Below are 23,484 nucleotides of genomic sequence, written 5' to 3'. Positions count from 1 at the left end.
TATCCAGGCTTGTCAGAGTGCATTATGCTTCAGCCAAGCATCAAGGCTCTTTTAAACTTCTAAACTCAAGCTTCAGAACCACAGATATGCTAATCCCCCCCCTCAAATCTTGACTCTCTTCTACTATTTCCTCTACAAGCATGGGCTACACATAAGTTCAGTCTTATGGAGAATAGGAATGGTTAAAAACTCTTAATCAAAGGGTTACAAAATCAACTTTGAGCTAAGCAAGAGATGACAGGCTTGCGTTTTAGGTTGAATACTAAATATTACCTAGTAAGATATTGGAAACGTGTATTTAGAGGCTGCTTAGGGACAAAGGATGACTGTCACCACGGAGTAGGAGACAGAGTTGGCATTAAGTAATTTTAATTTGACGGGAGGTCAGGGGAATTTGAATTACGGCAGAATTTGAAGATTTTTCAGAATTTGAATTCTGAGAGCAGAAGAAGTTGAAGTGACTATCATAGCCAATTACAGAAGAAAGTGTGGAACCAGGATTGATGTTACATTACTGGTAACGGGAGGAGAGATTTTAAACAGAACTGAAACTTGGTGTCACCCTCTGGGAGCTGTGAGCCAAAGATCGAACAAGTCCTAGGCATTAGGGATCCGAAAGTCCGGGTGGGCTACGGTGCCTAGGCTCGGGTCTATTACACGGGAGACTTCGAAACTTCGTCTACCCGCACGCTCACCCCGCTCCGCCTTACCTTCTGTTGGATGTAGTGAACCGAGTAATTCTTGGCAACAGTACGGCGGAATGTAGAACTGGCTGACCAGCGCAGGCTGCTGAGGGCCTTCATGGCCGGCGGTACATGGAAGGCGGCCCCGGGCGTCAGGATAGCCAAGAGCAGGAGCAGGACGGTGGGACGCCCCATGCCTCAAGCTGGCGGCTGCAGTGCGGGTGGGAGCGAGACCGGTAGATGCAGCGGGCTAGAGCCAAGCCCAACCACAGCTCCGCCCACCGCAGATAAGCTCCTCCCCGCTGTAACCCAAAGCCACTCACCCCGCGGCAACACCGCCCACACCTGGTCACCCAAACCCCCCCGAACGCGAGGGCGAGGCAACTTTTCTTGTTCGTCTCGTGCAGGCCCCTATAGAGTCCAGCTTCATCGCGGTTACAGCCCAAGCCGACCTTAACCATCCTTGGACTTCCTCCTACCTGACCGCCGGAATCCCATCCTTTCCTAGAGCGCTCCACAGATCCACCTTTCCGGCTGTTCCCTGCCGGCCTCAATTCCATTGCCACACCCCTTGCCCTCCGCAAACCCATATGATAATAATAATAGCTACCATGACAATTTCTTGAGCGTTCTCTAAGGTCACTATATCGCTAGGCATAACGGCACACACATCAACTCATCTAACTTAAGCATCAGTGTGTCGTGTATGATCGCCCCTCCCATTAACTGATGAGGAAACTGAAGCCCCAAGACAGGTGTAGAGACTTACACTGCGTCACTCCGCAGACCGCTCGGTCTGGCTCCTTGCACCCCACTTCCATTAAGTCAGTCAACCACCTCCTGTGGTACTCTGTTCATGGGTCACCCCAAACCTCCATGTTGTCCACATAACCCATCCCTTAACTGGAGGCGCCGGGGCCCACATAGCCCCGAGTCAAGTTACGTCCTGGTCCCTTCTTCCAGGATACGCCCCCTTTCTTCTCCCGGCTCGGGATAGCCCCATTCAGGTCCCGCTTCCTCACCCCCTTCCGTCTTCACCGCGCCACCAACCCCTTTACTCAGCTTCCACTCCTCCTTCCAGTCACCCCGCTGAGCCCCGACTGGAGGGGTGCTACCACCACCTCCTGGGATCCCTATACGACCCCCAAAACCAACTTTATAGACTACGCCACGACTCCACTACTCAGAGAAGAACATTCGCCAAACCCTGTCTCTACCCACAGTTTGACGAAAATGGTCGTTCCCAAAAACTCACAGAACGCAGTGTTCAATCTCCACCCTTGGCGGCGCCTTCTTCTGATTGGCTGTGAGGAACCACTGCCAAAGCGTCACTTCCGGCGGAAAAGGACGCGGGAGATTCGATTGGAAGGCGCCTGGCTGGTCGCTAAGCCCTGGGGTCTGCACCACCGAGCGTTGCCCGGGCAGGTTCCGTCCTCTGCTTCAGGTGAGAAACTATGGGAAGAGATTCTCGGGTCGCGCAAAGGGCGAGACTCCTAACGAGGTCCTCAGTGTCGTTATAAATGAAAATTAGAACATTCTATGTTATTTTTTTCAAGAGTTAGTCTTTTCTGTAAAAGGTTTCTGAGAGTAAAGAGAAAAAGGTCAGTCATTTAAATTTTAGGCACTGCTCTTGATAAGAGTTGAACTAGCGTTTACTCAACATTTACTAAGCCATCGAACTAGATGTGGGTGAGCGTCTGGAACCGGTAATACAAAGAGGGAAAGTACTACTCCTGATTTTGGGGTGCTCAGAATTAGAGATTTTGCGGGCTATGCCAAGTAATGCGTGCTGAAAAGGGGTCTTTTTCTTTCTTTCTTTCTTTCTTTTTTTTTTTTTTTAAGATTTTACATATTTATTTGAGAGAGAGAGTGAGAGAGAGCACAAGAGTGGGGCGAAGGGCAGAGGGAGAAGCAGGCTTCCCGCCAAGGAGGGGGCCCAGTGCGGGACTCTTGGGATTCTGACCTGAGCCCAACGGAGACGCTTAACCGACTGAGCCACCCAGGTGCCGGAAAAGGGGTCTTTTCAAACTGCTTTGATCTAGAGGGAAAAGTGCTTATCAGTGTGCTCAAACCGGAAACTTAAGAGTTTTCCAGATTCCTTCCTTGTCTCATGTTCGGCTCGTCCTTACCAGTCTCTGAATATCTCAAATGCATACAATTAACACCAAGACTGCTACATAGGTAGGCGTCTAGCCTCCCAGCGGCTCTTACTTCAATGGTATTATTTTCCAATCCAGTCTCCGCATTGCCAGGCTGTAAGATAAGTCGCAGATCTGGTCAGGGCACCCCCCCCCCCATTTAAAAGCTTTCTTGCCTCCTATTTGCCCTCAGGTTTAAGTCTAAACCCTTCACATATTTTACAGGGCCTTTCTCATCTAGCTTTTGCCCACTTCTGAGCTTTGATTTTCACCACTCTAGCCCTAGGTTCCAGCCCTGTGGAAGGAATGTCTTTTTTCAATTCCTCAAATGCACCAACTCACCTCACCTCCAGACCTAACCCCATCCCCACCTTGGCCAATTTTTACTCCTTCCAACCTGTATTTTATTAAGTCAGGAAGCCTTTCCTGACCTTGCAAGACTGGGTCACAAAGTACCCAGTAGTTAGTCATTCTGCAGATAGTTTTAAGTGTCTTCCTTTGCCAAGAGTTACTAGGTACTGGTATTACAATGGTGAACAAGTTAGATTGCTCACCAAATACAACTTAAACCTTTGATGGTTCGAGTTAAGGATAATGGGAAACTGAGTTAGGCTGGTTTGGTATGGCCTTTCTGAGGTCTTAAAACACAAAATTCAGCCAAGTAAATTTGAAGATCTATTCAGCTTTATTAAATGATTCAGGTAGCATCTTAGTAGCAAGTAGAAGGGCGTTCTGGGAGGGTTGTACAAAATAGGTTTTTATGGGAAAGAGGGTAGGGCTAGAAAGTTATTAGCAAAAGAAAGGATTGTTCCAAGCAAGGTCACTCTCCCTGCTGGTGGGGGAGCCGGAAGTCTTACCATGCTGATTACCTTTGTTAAGATGGAGGGAGCCCTTGTTGGCTTTGATCCGGAAAACCCGTAACTGACCAGTTAAGACTATTATTTCTGCGGAAAGGTTGAAAACTGCAATTAGTTTAGGTATTAAACATCGATTTGGGGACCCTGCCTAAATGGACTCGATTTTGGGTCTGTGGTTTTCTTTTTAACAGAGGAGTTGACTCTTAGAGTAAGGCCTAAAAGATGAAAATGATCCAGCCATGCACTAGAAGGAAGAACATTCCAGAATGAATAGGTTGTGCAAAGGCCCTAAGGTAGAAAAGAGCTTGGCACCTGAGTGTTGAAGAACTTAAGGAAAGACCGGTGCTGCTTGAAATGTGTTCAGAAAGGACAAGTGGTGAAATGGGCCTTGAGAGATGAGCGCCGACCAGATCATGCAGTTAAGAGGCTATTGCAGCAGCAGAAGTAATAGGTGATGGTGGTTTGAATTAAGGTGGTGGCAGAATATATGGGGGGAAGTGGATGGTAGTTTTTAGGTATGGATATAGATCCGAGGACATACAGATGGGTATAATGTGGGATTTGAGGGAAAAGGGAATGAAAGATGATTCCTAGGTAACTGACCTGACTTAACTGATTGGAGAGTAGTGCCATTTGCTGAGATGGAGAAAATTGTAAAAAAAGAATGTGGTGTCTGTCTGATCAGATTGGGACCTCCAGATGTGGGGCAATGATCGGTTGGAAATGGGTAGCACAGGCAGTGAAAGAATTCACCCAAGACAGCACAAAGGAAATAGTTTATTGAATATACCACAAACGAGTGGCAGGCAGGACAGCGAAGACGAGACGTCCACCACAAGAAAGTGGGGCTGTTATTTCAAGGAGGAAGGTGAAGAGGTATGGAGACATACAGAATTTTTTCCTTTTGGTACTTTGGTACTTTGAAACTTTTTGGTAACTGTTCCTGGTTGTAAGTAGCCCATTGGTCTGTTAGGGACGATGGATATTTTGAGGTAGGTCACCTGATAGGCTTGTCTGTATTCAACCAGGTGGTCACTGGACCCTTTTGCCTTGCTGTACATACCTCTGCTCAAGCCTGTTGTCTAAAAGTGGTCTTTACAAAGAAGTTTAAGAGGAAACTAAGAATTCAAGTTTTTTACCTATGAAAACTTGAAATATCTATGAGAAGTCAAAATAGTTGGCTCTCCATAACTGTCCCCTGGGTGTGGAAGTCTGGAGCTTGCAGATATTGTAAGTACCTTTGTGTCACTTCCTTAGTAGTTACACATTGTCTTAGCCAACAGTTTATAAGTGTCTTGAACACAAGAGCCTGTGTTTTTTTGTCTGTAACTCTTTCCTCCTCCCCATCCCTAAAATAGTATTACATTTACCACAAATTCAATAGACAAACTGTTGTACTCACTAAGAATTTCTTGGGTGGTTCTTGGATTTTTTGTTATTGTTGTTAGGGTTTCTTTTGTTTTGTTTTAAATAGGCTCCACACCCAACATGAGGCTTGAACTCATGACCCTCAGATTAAGAGTCACATGCTCTACAGACTGAGCCAGACAGCAGCCTCTTCTTGGGTAGTGGTTTTTTTTGTTTTGTTTTGTTTTGTTTTGTTTAATATTTTATTTATTTATTTGTCAGAGAGAGAGAGCAAGCACAGGCAGACAGAGTGGCAGGCAGAGTCAGAGGGAGAAGCAGGCTCCCCGCGGAGCAAGAAGCCCAATATGAGACCGGATCCCAGGACGCTGGGATCATGACCTGAGCCAAAGGCAGCTGCTTAACCAACTGAGCCACCCAGGCGTCCCTGGGGTAGAGTTTTTAAAGTATTTTTCACCAATATTTCTCCAAATAAAAGAGGTTTTATTTTTTGTTTGTTTAGTTTTGTCTTCTGCCTTCTCATCCCTTTCCAGAATTTTCATGTTAATGTCAGTAAATCATTTATCAAGGACTTGTTTTGACTACTTTTAGAAAAATTAGACAAGTATGCACCCTCAAGGGTGACCATTAGATAGTTTTAAGGGAATAACTTAAAATAGCTGAGGCCTCTTGGCCCTGTGTAATATGAAACAGGAGATCTGAAAGCAACAATGTGACAGATTTTCTTGCCCAGCAAGAACAGTTTTGGGAGTATAGAGGCTGCCCCAAGATGGGGCACTCTGTCATGAAGATTATTTTGAGTTAAAAAGCAATCAAAACCCAGCAGATTCAAGAAGAGCCCTTTACTTCCCCCCATAACTGCCTAAAAAGAATGTAGATAGAGGACCTCATCCAAGATGAAAGCTATCTCCACATTATGATACATAGTAAGGTATGGTAGGAAGGAGAAACCTAGCAAGGCCTGTTTGAGCAAAGTCCTCTCTTATTCCCATTGCTTCTGAGTGGCCCAGCAAACATTTGTTTGCCAAACATTGACCCTTTTTAATATTTTTCTGAGGATTGCGGGCCTTCTCGAGGAAGTCCTGGACCCCTACCCACTTCTACTTAGTTCAGGGTGACATATGTACCTCATTTTGCCTGACCGTCTTTGGAATTTTCAGGATTGTGTGAATTCCCTCTGTACACATGCTGTTAAATTTGATTTTCTTGTTAATCTCTCTCATGTCATTTTGATTCTTACTGCAGCTAAAATCACCTTGAAGAGGACAGGAATGTTCTCAACAATGTTAAATAATTAAATTTTTCTTCATGATCTAACATTTAATAAGAATTATTGTAGGCTAGCCCAAAGGAGAAAAAATTATGTCACTGTATGTGCATATAGGGGCATGGTTTTGTTTTTGTTTTTAAGATTTTATTTATTTGAGAGAGAGTACAAGAGCAAGTGAGACTGAAAGAATGAGTGGGGGGAGGGGCAGAGGGAGCCGCAAACTCCCTGGGGAGCCTAGCACAGGGCTGGATCCCAGGACCCTGGGATCATGACCTGAGCAGAAGGCAGACATTTAATCAACTGAACCACCCAAGTGCTGTGGTTTTTCATATTAAGGTGTCTTCTAGGAAATTGGTAGTGAAGGAGTTTAGATTAAAAGTCTCCAGATAATAGAGCAAAGATTTACAAAATAATCTGAAAGAGACTATAATACTCTCAAGCTTTATGACTTAACTGTAACCACATTAATCGCAAGTGTTGTTCACCATCAGACAGCCTCAATGGCTAGGCCGGTGATTTTCAAGTGTGGGCAACATAAGTATTATCTTGTGAGACGTGCAAATTCTCTGGCCCTCATCCCAGATTCACTGAATCAAACTCAAGTTGGGGCCCAGAAGTCCTTTTAGCAAGCCCTCCTGGTGATTTTGATGGATACTAAAGTTTGAGAACCACTTGGCTAGTATGAAAATGGATGGTGATTAATGAGTTTTGTATCTGGGCCCACTGACAACAATCTCTAGTGAGAAAAGAACACATCAACTATATTAGCCTAATTCCCTTAAAATATTTGATTCACCTAATACCCCTTTTTCAAGCAACTTCCTCTTTCTAATTTGGTTTAACATATAGTTATACCCAAAAGAAAATGTGTGTTTAAGATGTGTCCCTTCCCTGTGACTGTAATTTTTCATGGTGAATTAATACAGCATCTTTGGATATGGTTTAGATCCCCATATAGCTTGACTAGAAAGAAAGCATGTATTCTATGTTAAATACTGGACCCCACGTATTTTAATAAATCTCAGTCAGTCTTCATTCTTGGACATTCCTGGGAAATTTGGGACTTAAAAACAAAAGCTAACTGAGGTCCTAATTAGTTCCCATCAACCTATCCTAACATATATTTTTCTCCGCCCCACCCATCTCAACCTCCTTGTTTCTACTTTTAAGTGTAAGAGATGGAGAGAGGACCCAAGGCTTTCTTTGTATGTTATTTCTAAGTTCACTACCTAGTATTTTTATTATATTTATTCATTTTTTGAAGCATAAACATAATACATTTTCAAAATACTTTAAACCTATAAAGAAAATTAAAATCACTTTTAATCTGACAACTGAAAAATTGTTTCCAGAAAATGATTATGTATTTTCCTAACTATTCTCTGTCCTTGAAGCTACGACTAGATTAGTCCCCTTATATTTTCTCATAGCATTATGTATATTTCTTTTATAGAATTTGCCATGTTATTAGTTAAAATTTTTTGTGTGATTATTGTCCATTTTACCCATCACTTATCCCCCAGTACCTGGTATTTAGCAGCTGCACAATGAATAACTGATAAATTGAACTGGAATATGATTTTCTGGCTGTGATAGAGCTGAAAGAAATTAAATGCTTCTTCACCATCCTTCCCAAGAAAATCAAGAATAAAAATAAATTGCAAGAGATACTATATATGAAATTGTTCCCAAGTCCATTGTAAGATTTTCATAACTTTGGTATTTACTTGTTCCTGATGTTTCATTCAGTTCTGTATCAAACATGATTCTACAAGTCAAGCAGTAGAGAGAGAGATAAATTAGATGACAAGTGTCATAAAGGAAACACTGTAAAAACAGCAAAAAGCTGCCTGAAAGGATTTTACTGGATTTTTGTCTATTGGAAAATTAATGAGAAGTCTTTTTGCCATTTTCTGGGGCTTACCAGGTGAAACACAAATAGTAAAAATAGTTGACCTTTTTCATTTTAGTTCTCAAATTTGCCTTTAAGTTGTAAATACTGTAGTTTTTTTAGACATACTTATTTGACCCGCTAGAGGGCAATAGACCCTTAAATAAAGATGGTTTACCCAACTTCAAAACACAGCAGTTAGTGCTTGCACAATTAATTTAGAAATTAATCCCAAATATTTCTGCCTGTGTTTTCATTTGTTGTTGAGCTGCCTGCCCAATTAGACAGTAAGCATCTTATTTTGCATTGTTTCTTCTATAACATTTAGCACAGTATCCTAGTTATCTTTAAGGTTTAATCCATTTCCTAAAGTTTTAGTTTGATAACAGTTGTGTCAAGAATATGATTTGATATAAGTTCCCCATATAGTTCTAGTACAAAATAGAACTTTATTTTAGAGCCCTAAAGAAGATAGTCTCTGCTCATTATATGACCACAACTAAGGGGGAAAGTAGAAATAAGGATATAATGCAAATGTTTAAAAGAAGTTTTAAATACGCTACTGTTATATCAAACTACTCTGTGCCTGCTAATGTGTATATATACAAATATAAGATTATTTTGTGATTTGGTAAAATTGGATTTATATTTAATGGTGTATGGTAAAACCAGCTTAGGAAGAAGTAGGCTGAAAATCAGGAAGGAAGTTAACAGCTGAAGTTCAGATCAACAGTTTTTAAGCTTGGCCCTGGGGATATAATGAGATGGTAATTCTAAGATCTTACTCTGTTCCAGAAGAAAACATTAAACAGATAAGTTTATTGGGATGTGATAAGTGGCAAATTTAAAAATGGGGTCCTTTACCTGGGAAAGCTTCCTGGAGAAAAAGGCCCTTAAGAAGACTTCTTAAAGAAGAATAAGCATTAGCCAGGAAAGTGAAAGAACATTTTAGACAGAGGAGGAAGGGAAAGAAGCAAAGACAGAGAAATGTAAAACGTATTGTAGTAGGGGAGTGTTCAGGGTTAGGGAAGAGAACAAGGGTTACAACTCATATTATTTTTTTGTGCTCTCTTTAGCATAAATTACTAACCCTTAAATAACAAGAGAGAGCCAAGGAAAGAGGTGTTAGCAAGAATAAACCAAATGGAAATGACTAGACAAAGAAAACAAATGTCAGACCTCTTTGTTAATAGAGAAAGACTTTTTAAAGGGGGCTTTAAATAAAAAGGGAAAGAAATCTATTGTGTTTCATATACCTGCTCCTATAAAATTTTTTCTTAAATTGTAAAATTCTGCTTATAGTTTTTTATTCAATGTATATGGATTAAGAACATACTTTGTGGGTGCCTGGGGTTGCTCAGTTGGTTAAGCAACTGCCTTCGGCTCTAGTCATGATCCCAGAGTCCCAGAATCGAGTCCCACATTGGGCTCCCAGCTCCATGGGGAGTCTGCTTCTCCCTCTGACATCCTCCCCTATCATACTCGCTCTCTCTCTTTCTCTCTCTCTCTCTCTCTAAAATAAATAAATAAATAATCTTTAAAAAAAAAAAAATGTACTTTGAGCTAAGCCCTGGGGTATATAGTAGAACACAAGATAGACCACATCCCTTTCTTCGAGGAACTTTGAGACTAGTAGGGGTAGAACAAACAAAAATAAGGTGATATATGCAATTTCATTGTTAGATATATCACAAGCAGGATTAGTACTATGAAGGAATAAAATGGGTGATGTCATAAAATTTTAAGAAGAAAGGTGTGTCTACTTGAGATAAAGTGGAGCTCTCTGAGGGGTTGTATTGGAGTTACAGATTGAAGGATGAGAATGAGCCAACTACTTGAAGAATACTCTAGGCAAAGAGAAAAGTACAAAAACCTGAGGAGTGAAATTGGTGTGTCTGAGGAGCAGAAAGAAGGCTAGCAAGGATTGAAGTGCAGAGATTAAGCAGGAGAAAGTTACAGGGTGAGGTAAGGAGGCAAGGCTAGATGACCAAGAACCTCATAGGCTATTGTAAGGAACTGAGGGTTCATTCTAAATAGCACAATTTTAAGAAAGTTGACATTTTCAGGTAGGGAGCTTTGTCCTACTTTATCTCCCAAAGCTCATAAGTAGCTGTACCACCATGTTACACCCTTCCACAAACTGGATTTTAGAGGAGATGCAGAGGGAAGATGCCTTTGCTGACCTACATTCCATCATTTGTTGTGTTGGAAAGGAACTTGAGGTTAGGAGCACTAATGCAGTATTTTGTGACCTTCCTGTCTTCCCCTTGTATTCCATTCCCCTACTCTACTTTGTCCTTAGAGATTGCCATGTGACTTAGATGACAACCAAATCTGGGATTACATGTCTTCTTGTGGTAGAACCTTACTAGTCTTGTATCCTGAGGGTTCCAAAACAAAGATGACAACAAAGAACAAAGAGTTAGGATTATTTTTTATTTTTTCTATGTTCTCTTTAATAACATAGGTCAGTGGTTTATAGAAATCCCTTTATGTTTCATCTTTACAAGTTTTCATCTTACTGCCTTAGGTGGCAAGATTTTATTTTCACAGAAATGTTTTGCTTAATGGAATTGGTATCATTTTAGATTTCCCTTCCATAGTCACCACATTTCTACATTTATGGTCATCCTTAGGAAAAATGATAACTAAAAGAGTCTATTATGATTTTTAAACTAATTTCCTTTTGTCTGATTTTGCTAATGGCAGTCACAGAAACAGTTCCACTCATTTTCAGAAATTGAAACCTTTTCCATATGTTTACAAATGAAAAATTTATGATAAATTTCTATCTTAAACATGTACAGAAGCTTTAATTTCAAAAATTTATATCATGCTATAAATAAGCTAATATTTTTAAAATTTTGGTAAACCAACATTGATTTTTTAAAAAGAGAACATTATTATTCTACTTCTGAGTGTTTTATAAAAGGATCTTAAATCTCTCTTTTGACTATGTAACATTTTTATTTGTCTGTTTGCAGAATCAGAATTGTCTTTTTTTTTTTTCTTTAAGTTGTATAAAAATATATACACTGAAATCTAGTAAAGGGATTTTTTTTTTTTTTTTCAGCCTAAAAGCACCATTACCCAATTTAGGTTCTTTAAAAGAATCATATAAGTTTATTTAAGTTCCTTCAAGTTAACAGAAGAAACAAGTTCTTAAAGCTCTTCTAAAGTTGTGAAAAGGATTAAATTATATCATTCCTGAATTACAGGGATGCGGCATTTATTTAAAAACAAAAAATTTGTTTGAGCTACTCTATTTTAAATCGTATTTTCTTGCTACTAACACTTTTAATTAGGCAGAAAAATAAAATGAGTTTTTCAATATCTTGACACATACCACAAAAGACACCTATTTGAATGCTTTACAGTGGAGACTAAGTTGTTTTCCTAAGAAGTGAATTATGTACATACAATGAAAGATTTTCCATTCATCCCATGACTATTTTGTTTTGCAGACTGCAGTGAGAACATATGAATAGAGGAAGAAAATTTCTTCTGGCCTCAGTTCTTGCTCTCCAGAATTCCAGTTTTATATATCCTTCATGTCAGAAGTGCTTCTCTCGGATAATCCTGGTCTCCAAAAGGTAAAAGTAAAGTCTGTAAGCATGAGAGAGGAAATACGTGTGTACACTGTAGATTTCCTACAGCTGAACAGCAAATAAGGATTAAATTCACCATACCATACATCATCCCAAGAATGGAAAGGAGACTAACTGTGCTGGAGTGTTTGGGGAAAGGACTTGTTGAACCAGGACTACAGGCGAGAAGGGGACACGTGATCTGTTGTGGGAGCCAGGGCATTGGCCTTCAGGCTGGACAGAGGGACTGCAGTAGGGAGAGTTGCCACATTCAAATCTCTCTGAGGCGAGGTAGAGTGCTTAGTAGATGTTTCTGTCTCTATCTTTTCTGCCCTCAAGCCCTGAAAAAGACTCTGGCTATTCTTCCTTCATCTTGTGCTGACTCTGAAAGTAGTCTCTAAGTCTCCTTGTAAGTTGTGGTTCCACACAGACCTAGTGGTATCTGATCACCTCCCAGTCCCAGGCCTGGCTCATGGACCTATACAGAAAGAACCATGGGCAGAAGAGGCACCAAGCCGGGAAGCCCAGCTCAAGTGTGTACCTTAGGAGACCCAGCCTTTCCCAGAGAGGGAAGATAACCCAGAGTCCAGGGACAAAGGATCACTGTTACAGCCACTCATTACTGAAGTGGAATCACAGGTGTTCTCAGAAAAACTCACCACCAGCACCTCTACATTTGAAGCTACTTCTGAAGTTGAGAGCACTTTAGAGAAGCAACAGAGAAATCCCAAACTGGAGAGACTGAGGCAGTCCCTTGCCCAGTGGAAACATTGCAGGCAGGTGATTGTCACCCATAAGAAAACTCCTGCAGGGAAGGAAGACCATAAGTATAGTGAATGTGGTGAAGTTTTCATTTATAATTCATGCCTTAGAATCCACCAGAGAATTCATTCTAGAAAAAAACCCTTTAAGTGTAGCACTGTGGGAAAACCTTTAACCAGAGCTCAAACCTTTTGAGTATCAGAGTATTCATACAGTTGAGAAAAACCCTACAAATGTCATGAGTATAGAAAGTCCTTTAGGTAGAGTGCTCATCTTATTCAGCATCAGAGGATTCATTGAGAAGAGAAGCCCTCTGAGTATAATGACACTGGGAAGACTCAGTCAGAGTTCATATCTAGGTCAGCATCTGAGAATGCACAGTGGAGAGAAACCTTTTATATGTAAAGACTGTGGGAAAGCCTACAGATGGAGTTCAGCACTCCTTAGACATCAGAAAATTCATTCCAGAGAAGAACCTACCCAATGTGCTGAAGGTGAAAACACCTCCAGACAGAACTGTACTTTTGTTTAGTAAGTTGTAGAACTAGATTATATTAAAGTTATAAATTATTTTTTTAAAAAATCACCATATACCAGGACAGATTCTCTTGGGTTGGTTCTTTAAATCCAGAATAGAATTATCTGGTAATCCTCTAGGGCAGGGTGGTGGTGGGGGTGTTCAGGTTACCTCCAAGCCTTTGCTAAGTACCTGCTTTAGAGAAGACAAATCCACTTCTGGGATATCGCGGGAATGGTGTAGGGTTTGTTTGTTTGTTTATTATTTTTTATTTTCACTTCATACCCAGATTTTTTTGTTTGTTTGTTTGTTTGTTTGTTTAATAAATAAATTCCTTCAGAAAAGGGACTATTAGAGAAATCTCTGTACCTTTCAACAGCTAGACACACAATACTTTATTTGTGGTCCTGAGGACGCCTGGGTGGCTCAGTCAGTTATTTGTGGTCCTGAGATGCAGGCCAGTTATACCTGAAAGTCTAAGGTTCTTTGATTTTTAAAGTATAAGTCAGGATTAGGGTTCCTTAAGAATACTTTCTTTCTGGGGCTCGGTGGCTCAGTCAGGTAAGCATCTGCCTTCGATTCAGATCATGATCTCATAGTCCTGGGATGGAGCCCTGCAGTGAGCTCCATTCTCAACAGGGATTTTGCTTGTCCCTCTGCCTCTCCCCCAGCTTGTGCTCACATGTGTGCTCTCTTTCTCCCTTCTCTCTCTCTCTCTTAAATAAATAAATAAATAAAAAGAATACTTGGGGTACCTCAGTGGCTTAGTAGGTTAAGTGTCCAACTCTTGGTTTCAGCTCAGGTCATGCATGGAGTCTGCTTGACATTCTCTCTCTCTCTCCTTCTGCCCCTCCCCCCCACTTGCATAAATATTTTTTTTTTTTTTTTTTTAAGAATATTTTACTTTCTGCCTAGAGGAGAGAATATATAGTAAGTATTTGGTAGTAAGTAAGTAAAAATACTGTGCCAGCAATATTCTTAAATAGTCAAGTTAGCATTTAATGGGCAAGGATTAGCAATTCCAGCCCCTATCTAGACTAAGAGAAGAGATCCTTCTAGTAGTTATTGCTGTTCTTTTATTGAGCCATTCTCTCAAGCATTCATTTGTAAACTCAGAAACACCCTATTTGTGTTAGTCATCATTAAATCCTCAACATCCAGCCCAAAGTCTAGTTCATAGAAAATACCCAGAAGGGGCGCCTGGGTGGCTCAGTGGGTTAAACCTCTGCCTTCGGCTCAGGTCATGGTCTCAGGGTCCTGGGATCGAGCCCCACATCTACTCTCTGCTCAGCAGGGAGCCTGCTACCCCCTCCCCCCACCCCCGCCTCTCTGCCTACTTGTGATCTCTCTCTCTTTGTCAAATAAATAAATAAATAAGAAAATACTTGTTAAGTGAATGAATAAATGACATTACGATAGTGTTTATAAGTATACTTACTGCAGGGATGCCTGGGTGGCTCAGTTTGTTATGTTATGTTAAGCAGCTGCTTTTGGCTCAGGTTGGGATCCTAGGGTCCTGGGATTGCGTCCCACATCTGGCTCCTGGCTCAGCAGAAGCTTGCTTTTCCCTCCCACTCTGCCTGCTGCTCTCCCTGCTTTGTACTCTCCCTCTCTGTTAAGTGAATAAATAAAACCTTAAAAAGATTATTTAAAAAAGTATACTTATTGCAATATATCATGATGATTAAAAAGCATAATTCTCTGGAGCCAGACTCCCAACCCTGTCTCTTGAATTATCTGGGCTTTCAAAATGGGGAGGGTAATATTTGTGTCATAGGGTTTATATAAGACCCAATGAGTAAATATCACAAAATGCTTAGAACATTATGTGATACATAATCAGTAGTCAATACATGTGAAATATTTTTTTAAATTGTTTTGTTTGCTTTTTACCAAGTTATTTCTTATCAAGATAACCTGCAACAAAAATATATGTTGAACAATATTGCCATTATTGCCTCTTTGGTCTGATAATAACAATAGATAACATTAATAAATGTTGACCATTTGCTAAGCACTATGCTGGGAGCTTTATAAGCTTATCTTTTAATACAACAGCCTTGTGAGTAATGCTATTAATGCCAGCCTTCAAAGGAGAAAATTAAAGCTTAGAAAAGTTAAGTAACATGCCCCAAATCACACAGCTAGCTAGTTAGCGGCAGAAACATATTCAACCCTAAACAATTTGGCAGCTGTCTACATTACCTAATCACTATATTACCTTCAGATTGATAGTGGAATTTGTATCCAGAATGACATCACTGCCCCCCTCTTTCCCAGAGCTTAAGAAGCCCTGGGTAAGGGAGTTCTGACTGAACTATTTAGGTATACAACAGATTGAGCAAAGAAGGAAATATGAGGATCCAGCAGTAGTTATTAAGTCAGACATTAAAGAAATTTACAAACTATAAAACAATGCCCTTCTCTCTTTTTTTTTTAAAGATTTTATTTATTTGACAGAGAGAGAGAAATCACAAGTAGGCAGAGAGGCAGGCAGAGAGAGAGAGGGGAGAAAGCAGGTTCCTCGATCCCAGAACCCTGGGATCACGACCTGAGCCGAAGGCAGAGGCTTTAACCCACTGAGCCACCCAGGCGCCCCAACAATGCCCTTCTCTTGATGATAATATTTTTATTTTGGAGCACAGTTATTTTTCATAAAGATTTTTTTTTTTTTTGGTTAGCCACTCAATGGATCTATTATTTGAGTAGTTAATAAATATTTTTTTAGATTTCTCAATTTTAATTTCTTATTTTCATTAATATCTCATATTCAGTTAAAAATATGGGTAGATAGTGGGATTATGGACATTGGGGAGGGTATGTGGTTTGGTGAGTGCTGTGAAGTGTGTAAACCTGGTGATTCACAGACCTGTACCCCTGGGGATAAAAACATATGTTTTTAAAAAAAAAAAATATGGGTAGATATTAGACACATAGAAGCTCTCTGACGTTCTCAGTTTTTTAAGAATATAAAGGGGCCTGGGTACCTGGGTGGCTCAGTTGGTTAAGTGACTGCCTTCGGCTCAGGTCATGATCCTGGAGTCCCAGGCTCCCTGCCCCTCCCTGAGACCGAAAAATTTGAAGACTGCTGTTCCGTTAACAAATGATGTTTTTGGAAAATGTGCCTCTAGAAGTTAAATCAGGGGACTGTTTTGAATGTGTTATCTCTACCTTTGCTTCTCAAAAGGTGGTCTGAGAATAGCTGTATCAGCTTATCTGGAGGCTTATTTGAAAAGCAGAATCTTGGGCCTTGTCCCAAACTTAATGAATCAGAATCTTTATTTTAACAAAATAAACAAGGTATTTACAAATGGAGCAATTGAGGTGAATTTTATGACCCAAATCTAAGGATTTCAGTTCCTAGCGTGTAGTTTTTCCTTCAGTGATGTCTTTGATAACTGTAAGACCTGTAAGGCTAATGATGGACTATCTTGCAAGCAGAAGACCAATGATAGTCTAACAGAAACTAGGCTTTTAGTATTAATGCATATACACACTAAATTACATACACTTTAATATATTTATATTATCATTATAATATTTAACATAATAAATATGTATAATCCAAGAGGAATAAAGCTAGATTAAAATAAGTAAGTGTCAGTATAGCTAATAGATTAGAGGTTTTTAAATCTTAATATGCATAGAAATTTCCTGGGCTGCTTAAAAACATTTGTAAACTGCAAAAATGCTGATGCATATTTTTCTAAGATTTGCTGAGAGGTTTACATTAGACCTGAATGTATTATTAATACGTAAGAGTAAGGATAAATGAATGGATTGGCATGCAGCCATTTTCAGTGTAGCAAAAGAAAAAAAAAATAATTAGCACAGATCTAGTGATGGTGAATCAGTAACTTAAACAAAGGATTAACCTTTGTTCAAAATAGTCACCTTGTGAGCTATGGATTTTAGGCTCCCCCTGGTGGCTTTCTGACAGTAATTATACAACTTTTATACAACAATTATACAACTATCTCTAACATTATTTTCTCTTTGCATTTTGCCTTTCATTTTTAAGCCAGATCATTAGGGTCATGAAGGGAGAATAAAATCCTAGGATTAATCTATTACCATAAGATGTATTAAATGTACTTCAATATTTATTAAATGTTTCAAGATTATTCATCATTCTCATAACAGATATTATTCTCTTAAAAGATAGACATTAAACATCAGGTCTTCTGTTGGTGTGATCCTCATTTCATTGTTTACTTTGTCCACCCCCCCTCAATTCCATAATATGCCTCAATTTGTTAATGGTAATTTAGCTCCCTAATATCTTTCTACCTCCCCTTTCCTTTCCTAACCCTCTCTCTTTTTCTTCCTCACTCTCCTTCTTTTCTGTCTCTCCTTCTCTCATGCACATAGGTTTTATTTTTCCTTTTTTTAAGTAAGCTCCACGCCCATTGTGGGGCTCAAACTCACTACCCTGAGACCTAGTGTTGCATGCTCTACCAACTGAGCCAGCTAGGCACTCCTTCAGTTTTCTATCAATTTGGTGCTACTTAATGTCAGAAAAGTAGTTCTCATAAATAGAGAAATTGAAAAGATCCTGATCTGAAATCACTTAAGAATATGAGTTATATAAGTACATTTGTACACAAAATATTATTTTTAATCTTTACTTTTCCAGATTTGCTTTCCATAGTTTAAAAAAAAAAAAATAGTGAACATCTGTACTTTTTTTTTTTAACTCCACTCTTCCAGGTCTCATTGTCCAAAATGTGGCTCTACTGGTAAAGCTGAAAATGCCAATTATAGATACAAACTTTCCTTAAAAGTCGCAGAATCTAACAAATTATTTGGCATTACTGTATTTGGAAGCTGCTTAGATGCATTTTTTGGTCTTACAGCCACTGGTTTGCACAGGTAAGACTATTTAAAGTATTTTTTTTTCCTTAGCTACTCTTTTAGTGTATCAGTAGAATTTGAAGATACATGTTTTTAAGGTAATAAGCATTTAGTTGAAAGATAATCACTTGACCTCAGATTATCAGTTCCTTTAAAAGATGATCAAATAAATAGAAAGGTATTTATTTCCTCATTACATATTATGACAATGTTAAGCTAGGCTCCTTTTTTTCAGGGAAATTTAGCTGTCGTAAAAATATTAGTCTACAATACTCTAATCCATATTAGAGGAATATAAGATAAGAAAGTAAAATTGTTTCAAACTAAAGGATTATCCAGACTGAGGTTAGCATTCAAGTAGCTAAAGTCCCTTAAAATGGAAGAAGACGTTGAGGGAATATTTGCATACCAGAGGTTGAAAATTTGTCATTTCTTTCATTTGCACTGCAACGTCATCTGCATAGTTTGACCTATTGAGGTGTCCTGAGATGTAAGAATGATTCAAGCGATTAAAGCTTTTTCTTCCCTTCCATCTCCTACTCTCTAGAATACTCTCTTACTTGCCAGAAGATAATCTCTGTCCATTTCCTTGTAGTTGAGAACAAACTGGATTATCAAAAGAAGAAAGAATTCCCTCTGCTTTGAGGGCTAGAGATCCCACTACTACACCTACTGCCGCTTTTCAAATAAATGCTGGGCTTGATTCCTAGGAAGGGATCCACTTTATACACGCTTGATCATTTTTTACTTTCTAAGCTATGGGAAACTAGAGGGAGCAAAATGCCTACCTTTTAAAGTCTTTTTTTTTTTTTTTTTCCCTATATGTCACTCACAAGGTTTATGCTGCATTTTCAAACTAATTGTATTTTTTTTATGGCAAGTTAAAAGTTCAAAGCTTTTGTCTTCACATTTTTAATTTTCTTTCCAATCAAGGTACATTCAGGATCCTAATGAAATTTCAGAAACACTGGACAATGATGCAATTCGGACCCTATTAACTAAAGCAGTTGAAATTTGCTTTGTTGGACAAAGCTTTATTTTTGGAGTGACGGTAATTGAGACTAGCTTTCTTTTTAGTATTCTGTTAACATTTTCATTGTAATAAAATAATTTGAATTTTCTGAATAATCTTTAGGAGTCATACATGTAAGGGTCTGTAGAAGCACTTTAAACTGTAAAAATAGGCTAACCACGATCTGTTAAAACACCATGTGTGACAGCTTCCTCTTTCAAGTCAGAAGAGGCCAGTTCAGATGCTTTCAGAGCTTTAAAAATGTAAATTAATTTTAAAGTCAGAATAGTTAGATATTTTGTTTTGATATTTGGCGTTTATTTCACTCTCCAAAATTTGTTTAAATTCTGTAGTAAAACTTAACTCTTTATTGGTTTGATTCTATCATTTGTAAAAGGAGGAGAGAACTAACATGGAAAAGAAAGTTTCTGAGTATTTGTTACTCTAAGAATAGGTGGGAAGAATGGTCTTAAATAATTACAAAAGTGATTGTAGAAGTTATAAGAATATACTGACTCTGTAGGAATAATCGTTTTCTGTCTCATCTATGCTAAAGGGAACGAATAGAGATTTTGCCCACACTTGAATCCAGGTTTCAAAAGAGGGAATAGAGCATTCCACAGCTAAATATTGAGAAAAAATAAAAGTTAACAGTGAAATCAGGAGCCATTGAGCTTTTTGTTGTTGTTGTTAAAATCGTAGATGGCTTTTGTTCTTTTCTTCTTTTTAATGAGTGAGAACTTTTCCCTAAACATTTAAAGTTTCTGGAGTCTAATGAGAAATATAATAGTAGGTACTATTGAGCAACTACTGTTTCCTTGGCACTGCAGTTTTCCTTGTGTTACTGATAATATAATAGTCCTGCATATTTATCCTTATTTTATACATGAGAGAACTAACGTTCAGAGAGGTTAAATAATTTGTCTAAAGCCCCAACAGTAGTAAATGTTAGAACCAGTCTCTTTACTCCAAGGTTTATTTCTATTACTTTATGCTACTCTGCCTAAAACACTATAGGAATTGAAATTATGGGGTAGAAGTTATAACTGTGTCTATTTTAATCTGTTAAGTCTCTGTTTCACTTTTGAGTCAAAAGAAGAGATTTTTGTTCTCATTTAAATTCATTTACTACTTTCACAGAATTTTGGAAACCGAGATGGACAAGGTTCAGATTCTAATAACTTCTTAAAGCAATGCTCTAACCACAGGAGAGAAGTTAAAGCGTTAGTAGCTTGCCAGATTGTTCTACCAGACCCAGGTGTTGCCAGCTTCACTGTCATTGACTACTTCCATCAGCTTTTGCAGATTTCTGATTTCAGGAAACTTGATGGTGGCACCCAGGCATCAAGTAGCCACTTACTTGCTTCAGAACACACGAATAGTGATCTCAGCAACATCTGTGACCCTGACAGCAGTTCTTGTTTTTTCAAGTCCCATAGCAGAGGTAATTTTTCAAGATTCTGGCAGACATCACTTGAGCTCACTTCTACTCTTTCACACCTAACAAATGATGATTTTTCAGCTTCAGAACAAAGCAAGGCCATTGGTACTCTTCACCAGAACAGAAAGTACATCTATTTTACAGAGGCCACTGCTTCCAATAATAGCTGCCATGATACCTTTCAGGGTTCTTGGAGCCTTGTTTCATACATGGATAAAAAGAGTACAGCACAGAAGTTGGATGAAGAGCTTGGCTTACAAGCTTATCAGCCCACCACAGTCCATAGCAGTCATGAAATCAGAGTTACTCACCCTAATATTTTCCCTTTGAAAATGCAAGAGCCCCTTGAGTCAGGTAATAAAAAATCCTTCCACAGTGCAGTGGAAATTAAAAATAGGTATTCCCCACGTGAGCCCACATGTCACCAGTACCATGATTTAGATAACCCCAGTAGCCTTCAGGAGAGATCTACATGTTGTCCACCTTCATCACTCAGACTTGAAGAGGTAACTGGTGGTTCCCAGGACTCTGACGCTGAGATTTGGGATGATCTGCCATTCTCTGAAAGCCTGAATGAGTTTCTGGCAGTTATTGAAAGTGAAATTGCTATAACCCAGACAGATGCCTGTAGTAGGAAATGTCTTCTAGATAGTGACATCGATAGATTACATGCAGACCACAGCAGGTTATCTGTGACTTCCCAGACAACTACGGGAACCGTCCATATACCACCTATAGCTTTAAGATCATCACAAGCAGCCATCGAAGCAAGCTGTAGCAAAGATAACTTCCTTTCCAACCGTGAAGCAAATCCAAGTCCTAGTGTTGAGGAGTCACAGTCAAATAACACAACAGAGGCTGTCTCTATAAGTAGTAATGGAAGTGATATTTCTGAATATTTTCCACCAAATTCTTGTCAGTCAGCTCTGTTTCCGTCTTCAGAAGGTTTAGAAACGACAAGTACTCTTAAGTCTACCAGAATTCCACCGCATAGGGCTGAAATTTCACTTCACTGCCATACTTCAGAGAGTGACCATTCTTATCTCAGTAGCAAATATTTCAAAAGATGTGGAGAAAAATCATTTGAAATGAGTGAAAAGTTGGTAACTTTGTGTTCCAGGAGATATAATATTTCTGACTTTTGCAATTTAGAACATGAACAACATTATAGGTGGCCAAAGAACCAAGGCGACAGTTTTACAATCTGCAGAAAGCTTACATATCCTTTAGAAGCACTTTGCAGTAGTCCCAAAAGTACAAGTACACTGAAAGAAATGCCTTGTGGACATATCAACAATAACTTAACACAGAACTATTCTACTGGTCACGAAGGTAGTAGCTACGATGCTTCTGCTGATCTCTTTGATGATAGTCCTAAAGAAACGGACATTACAACAGAAATTACTAAAAAGTCACAGGACATTTTGTTACAGTGGGGAAAATCTTTGGCAGAAAGTCATCATACAGAATCAGATTTCTCACTGAGATCACTTCATGAGAATTCCAGCCAATTTTCACAAAAGTTAACTTTGCAAAGCATATCTGCCTCTGTGTGTCCAAGAACATGTTCTTCTCCACCTCATTTTCAGGCAGATTCAGAATATGATTTTGGAGATAGTCAAGACTTTGTTCCATGTTCACAGTCAACTCCAGTCGCAGGATTCCACCAAACAAGAGCTCATGGGATAAAAGGAGCTTTCAAAAATTTACTTGTCTTTTATTCGGATCTTGATGTTAACTATAAAAAAAGAAGGATTTCCTCTGAAAATGATGCACACCAAGCCACCCGTAGGTGTCGAAACAATGTAAAGACACCCAGCCAGAAATTCAGAAGCCCTATTAAATCTGGTACTACACAACCAGAGGTTTTCAATATTGCTGAGTGTCCTGAAACTGATAATGAATGGGTCCCTCCTACCACAAAAAAAGTATTTCCTAGAGAGATGTTTGAATTCCAAGCCGTGGGTCTAAGGAAATGCTCTGCTGCTTGTGATTCTACTGATCAAGAAGAATTACTGAGAAAGAAACTGAAATGTGTCAAACGAAGAACAAGTTCAGGCTGGCTTTCCAAAGAGTCAGTTTGGGGACTTGATTCTTGTTCAGAAGTCCAGTGTTGCTTTCCATTTTCAGAAAATTGCCCACCTGCTCTGCCTGAGAATAAAAACAGTTGGTCTCCAGAATTATTTTCATAGAAAGTCAACCTGGAGCCAGCTGCTAAGCTTTTAAAGGTAAGTCTGTTTGGAAATTTTTGCCTGCTGTAGTATGGAAAGCAGTCTTGAATTTTGAAAACTTAAACAGAAGCAAATAGAAAATAGGTTTTTTTGTGCTTTTTAAAATGTAAAGCCATTGTTTTTCCCACTGTTTTATCCAGACTACATTCGTTCAAATACTTAGGCACTTTATCTTATTGTTGATTGTCCTTTAGTGATATTGTTAATTTTGCTTGTTAAAAGTATTTGTTAAGATCACATGTACATTCAGAAATAAAGCTTTTGCAAACCAAAATTTGAAGTCATAATTGTTCTGCCCAGCTCAGAAAATGCCTGCTATGTATTAGGGCCAACTATAGTGCTGTGTTTGTGATACAAAGCTACGAGATCAGTAATCCCCCAAAATTTTAGTCTCCTGGGTAAGACAGACGTAGACAATTCAGTACAATGCAGTAAATGCAATGATAGAGGTTTTTAATTGGTACTAAAACATTTATGTTGCTATGGAGCATGGTAGAGAATCAATTAACTAAGCAACATATATGGGTGGGGATAAGATCAATAAAAACTTACTGTTTAGAGTTAAATGTGAAACAGTCATTTTTAAAATTTTTTTTTATTTTTTATTTATTTATTTTTTTTAAAGGATTTTATTTATTTATTTGACAAAGAGAGATCACAAGTAGACAGGCAGGCAGAGAGAGAGAGGGAAGCAGGCTCCCTGCTGAGCAGAGAGCCGGATACGGGACTCAATCCCAGGACCCTTAGATCATGACCTGAGCCAAAGGCAGCGGCTTAACCCACTGAGCCACCCAGGCACCCAACAGTCTTGTTTTATTTGGTAAATATTTATTGAATGGTTACTGCATGTTAGGCACTGGGCTAGGTGCTAGGAAC

General features: G+C 39.1%; 2 protein-coding genes across 5 annotated transcripts in view; one reads left to right on the top strand and one right to left on the bottom strand.

The window, feature by feature from the left end:
* Positions 1-2,009, bottom strand: part of PRCP (prolylcarboxypeptidase) — a 73,228-nt gene extending 71,219 nt beyond the window's left edge. The window contains exons 1-2 of one of the 4 annotated variants that reach the window (XM_032357984.1): positions 1,939-2,009; positions 711-893 (exon numbers count right to left, since the gene is read on the bottom strand). In XM_032357984.1, the coding sequence (XP_032213875.1) occupies positions 711-878 (168 nt within the window). In that variant the 5' untranslated portion in view covers positions 879-893; positions 1,939-2,009. The other 3 variants (XM_032357987.1, XM_032357986.1, XM_032357985.1) reach the window with 3 other exon arrangements.
* Positions 2,010-2,029: 20 nt separating this feature from the next.
* DDIAS (DNA damage induced apoptosis suppressor) lies at positions 2,030-23,166 on the top strand. The gene is made up of 5 exons (XM_032357983.1): positions 2,030-2,127; positions 11,669-11,797; positions 17,781-17,942; positions 18,858-18,975; positions 20,077-23,166. Exons 2-5 carry the CDS (start codon positions 11,685-11,687, stop codon positions 22,567-22,569), a joined length of 2,886 nt encoding a protein of 961 aa, XP_032213874.1. The 5' UTR covers positions 2,030-2,127; positions 11,669-11,684; the 3' UTR covers positions 22,570-23,166.
* The last annotated feature ends 318 nt before the right edge of the window (positions 23,167-23,484 follow it).

Source organism: Mustela erminea, chromosome 9, assembly GCF_009829155.1.
Source record: "Mustela erminea isolate mMusErm1 chromosome 9, mMusErm1.Pri, whole genome shotgun sequence".
Taxonomy (NCBI): Eukaryota; Metazoa; Chordata; class Mammalia; order Carnivora; family Mustelidae; genus Mustela; species Mustela erminea.
Note: the sequence above shows the minus strand (reverse complement) of the source record. Positions and strands in the feature narration are given on the sequence as shown.